The sequence below is a fragment of the Xenopus laevis genome, chromosome 2L (assembly GCF_017654675.1).
Source record: "Xenopus laevis strain J_2021 chromosome 2L, Xenopus_laevis_v10.1, whole genome shotgun sequence".
NCBI lineage: Eukaryota > Metazoa > Chordata > Amphibia > Anura > Pipidae > Xenopus > Xenopus laevis.
Genome location: NC_054373.1, coordinates 171,595,288 through 171,598,669, shown reverse-complemented (window position 1 = coordinate 171,598,669; position 3,382 = coordinate 171,595,288). Strand labels below are relative to the sequence as shown.

Here is a 3,382-nt window from a genome sequence, read left to right as displayed (position 1 = left end):
CGAAAGGGGACAGATTAGCCCATCACTATAGATCACCCCATAAGGCAGTTATTTTGATGCTAACCATCCTATTGGACCAAGGGTCATACAGCTGCCATCTGCATGGATTGCCACGAATTATGCACCCATGCTACAAATACGTGGCTCTGAAATATCGGGAGCTGCATTCTCTCTGATCTGCCAGTGTCTCATCCACGTGCTAAGAAGAGGAATGTTCAATCCAGGCAGACTGAGTGAAGTTTGGTATCCCATGATGGTGTCTCAAAATTGCTCCATATAGATGGTTGGGCAAAACTAAAATAAAAACCCAACCAACTACAAAATTCACATTTAATTTATTAGACAACTAGGATTTGCTAGGGTACATTTTAATTAGTGAAGCCTTGCAGGAGGCATTTTTTTAAAGGTTTAACATAGGCCCTCCAGCTCTTGTGAAACTATTATGGAAAGCATGTAAGTAGGAAAGCTGAGAGTTGTGGTTCAACACAATATATAACACCATGTTACTTGTACTGTACCTTGTCTACAATGCCTTTCTAAATATGGAGTGCCTCTCATCAAAAGAGGTGTCCCTGTAAAGAACTGCAGGGGGATCTTTAATTGTTCTGTACCTCTCTGGCTGCTACTTTGCCCTCCATTGGGGGGGGGGGTTTGTATTATAAATCAATGTAATCAGTTCCACATTGCCTATGCACAGCACCACTCACACTCTCCCAATCAGCAGACCCAGCAATCTTAACCCTTTCCCCTAAGCTGCAGTTCAGACTAAGAATCCGTGGCAGTAAATGTACAAAAAAAAATGCAGCATTTTAAGATAGAAAATTTATTCCTATAACAATAGAAGCTAAATCCATGCTACCGAACTCAGTTTCCTGAGAAACCTCTAACATCAGTAGCCGTGTAACATAAAACATAGGTCGGAGAGAAAGAGAGAGAGTGCATAGTACAAGAGCCATGTTTTTGCCTCGGTCCCAATTAGGAGTTAACTTAAGGGCACATGTTGTTCAAACATTAAAAAAACAACATTTGGGTTAATAGTAACTGCATAACTGCACTTCAGAACTTCACATCACCCAATAATGCTTTTTAACAAAAACAAAAAAAAAAAGGACTGTATCTCCATCAATATCTCCATCAATAGGGACAGTTCAGAGAATTTGGCATCTGGGAAACCCCATCAGAAAGAAAGAGAATGTAGATTTGAGGCTGCAGGCAGGACTCTGGCATTCAGCACCAGCACGGTGGACAGCTCCTTAGAAATCAAAGGGAAGAAGCAAAGTGCATCTGGTGGGCTCCACTACTTGACTTCAGCTCCACAAGGCAAATATTGTCCTTAGAAAAAGATTATTATTTTGGGAGTATGGGGGGTTATTATATGCTTGCTGAGAGTTCCTCTGAAACAAGTATCTGTATGGAGAATTCTCTCTAGGAAGCCACACTGCTTTATACAACAGACATTGGATCCCACTGTAATATCCCTGGGATTCGGTGTTTCTGGATAGTGTCTCAGCTGTTTTGTTACTGTATCATAGAGCAGAGAAGAATGCGGCTATCCTGTTACGATGAGATCTATGTACAGAGCAAATGGGATTTCCCCCAGGCAAAAAAATGACATTACATTTGGTAGCTTTGTGCGGCTCCGTCCCCCCTGCAAAAAAAAAAGAAAAAAAAAAGAATAAAAAGCGAAGCCTTTATCGCACGATTTCATGGGTATAACGCAATGTGGTCTTGATCATGCGCTGAAATAGTTCATTTTTTCTTAAATGTATCACCAATTATGTACAAGATGTTTTATCTCCTTTCTGTGCATCTGGATCATGACAAGACCAGGGATTGCTGCTGCAGGTGCTCTGTGGCTCTGTCCAACCCTGAAGCTTCCAGTTGAGGTTCCTCATTATCCAGATTTAGGCGAATGTGCTCGTTCCTCTGTATGGTGGGGGAGGTAGAGCAGACATGGGTGCCCATTCCATGGAAGAGACTTCTCTCCACCTTGGGGCTGCAGTGGTCCCTCTCATATTCCTCCTGCGCCTTCTCTATTTTGCGCTTCTTCATTTTGCTCTTGTGCATGTGAAAGGTGCTCAAGGAGAGGACCACCAAGCAGAAAATCACCGTGGCCAGGACTATCAAAACCAGAGTGGAGGAGAAGGACTGAAAGAGGGGTTCCACCTCGGTGGGGCAGCTACTGGTGTTGGAGACAGTGGTCCTGTTTATCAGACAAGGGGGCACAGACAGCCTCAGCTGCTTAGAGATCCTGCCACTCATTTAGAAGGTTGTCGCACAAGATCAAAGAGGAAAGCAATTTCTTGCACCTTGGCCTGCAGGGTAAAACATGAATTAATTAACTGCTGGAATAGGAATTGGGAGTAAAGCCCAATCTGCCTCAGTCCTGCTTCACTTGCTGATAAAATTCAACTCCCCCCCAAATTGGGATGAGATGGGAATAAATGTGCCTGAGGAATCTCTCGTCCAATTACTGCGCACAGACAAGACAACAGCTGCCAACTTGGACCAGGGAGAAGCGACTAACTACCCGCCACTAACTGCCAGCCCTTTGTCTTGTCTTACGCTCAGCCAGCCAGAATGGGCTGCAAAAACACTAGTAAATTATCGGAAACTTGAAAGCCAAAGAGCCATAACTTAGAGGCAGTTGCCAGGGAGCAGCAAGATACAGCAGGAGCCTTCTCTGCGCTATCAGCTGGCGCAACCGGTGCACGCAGCGCAGCAACCCCCAGCTCCCCTCTATACTGATACACCAAGTGCCCTTGAGAGTTAATTTAGCTTGGGTTCGGCCGAGCACTTTTGTTGGCAGGGTAATAGGTCGCTCCTGTCCACCAGGAGGTACAAGACGCGCAGAAACGCCGGTTTTCTTGCTTTGGCAGCCAAGCGCTTACCTGTGCTCCAGTAACGTCTGTTCTGCTGCTGCTGCTGCTGCTCAACTCCCCACTGCCGGCTGCACAAGGCACTGAATGAGCGGACGGGCAGCTCTGGAGCACACAGCCTATTGGCAGCCGGCGCTGTGCTGACGTCATCCTGCCACTGTACTGGGCTCCCTCTCTGCCTGCAGTAACCCCTGCAGCTATGGGTACAAGGAGCACCCCTACCGGATCCCCGGCTGCCAGGGCGGGACACCCCAAAATGCATCAACTACAATTTTGTGATACATTTTTTATCTATGTATCACTCACCCTGTGATTATCCTGCAGCCAAGAAGGACACACAGCCTGGGACCCACTCCCATTATTCATCCTCCTGATTCAGCAACAGGGGAAGACTATAATGAGGTGTTTCTGTACTTCTTCTGCCCATGGACAGTTATTTTGTTTACAATGGAGACATGACTTACAGTAGGGTTGAAGGGAAGCTAACTCCTAGCTCCTCCTGT

The 3,382-nt window shown here is 45.9% G+C and overlaps 1 protein-coding gene across 1 annotated transcript; it reads right to left on the bottom strand.

Annotated features, from left to right (window-relative positions):
* Positions 1–807: 807 nt before the first annotated feature.
* On the bottom strand, positions 808–2,995 carry c11orf87.L (chromosome 11 open reading frame 87 L homeolog). Its single transcript, XM_018247761.2, has 2 exons — positions 2,892–2,995; positions 808–2,315 (listed from the first exon to the last, which is right to left on the bottom strand). The coding sequence occupies exon 2, from the start codon at positions 2,260–2,262 to the stop codon at positions 1,816–1,818; it is 447 nt and encodes a 148-aa protein (XP_018103250.1). The 5' UTR covers positions 2,263–2,315; positions 2,892–2,995; the 3' UTR covers positions 808–1,815.
* Between the last annotated feature and the right edge of the window lie 387 nt (positions 2,996–3,382).

What these genes read in the sequence shown, in the direction of transcription:
- c11orf87.L (XM_018247761.2), bottom strand. Translation starts at nt 2,262, where the DNA reads ATGAGTGGCAGGATCTCTAAGCAGCTGAGGCTGTCTGTGCCCCCTTGT.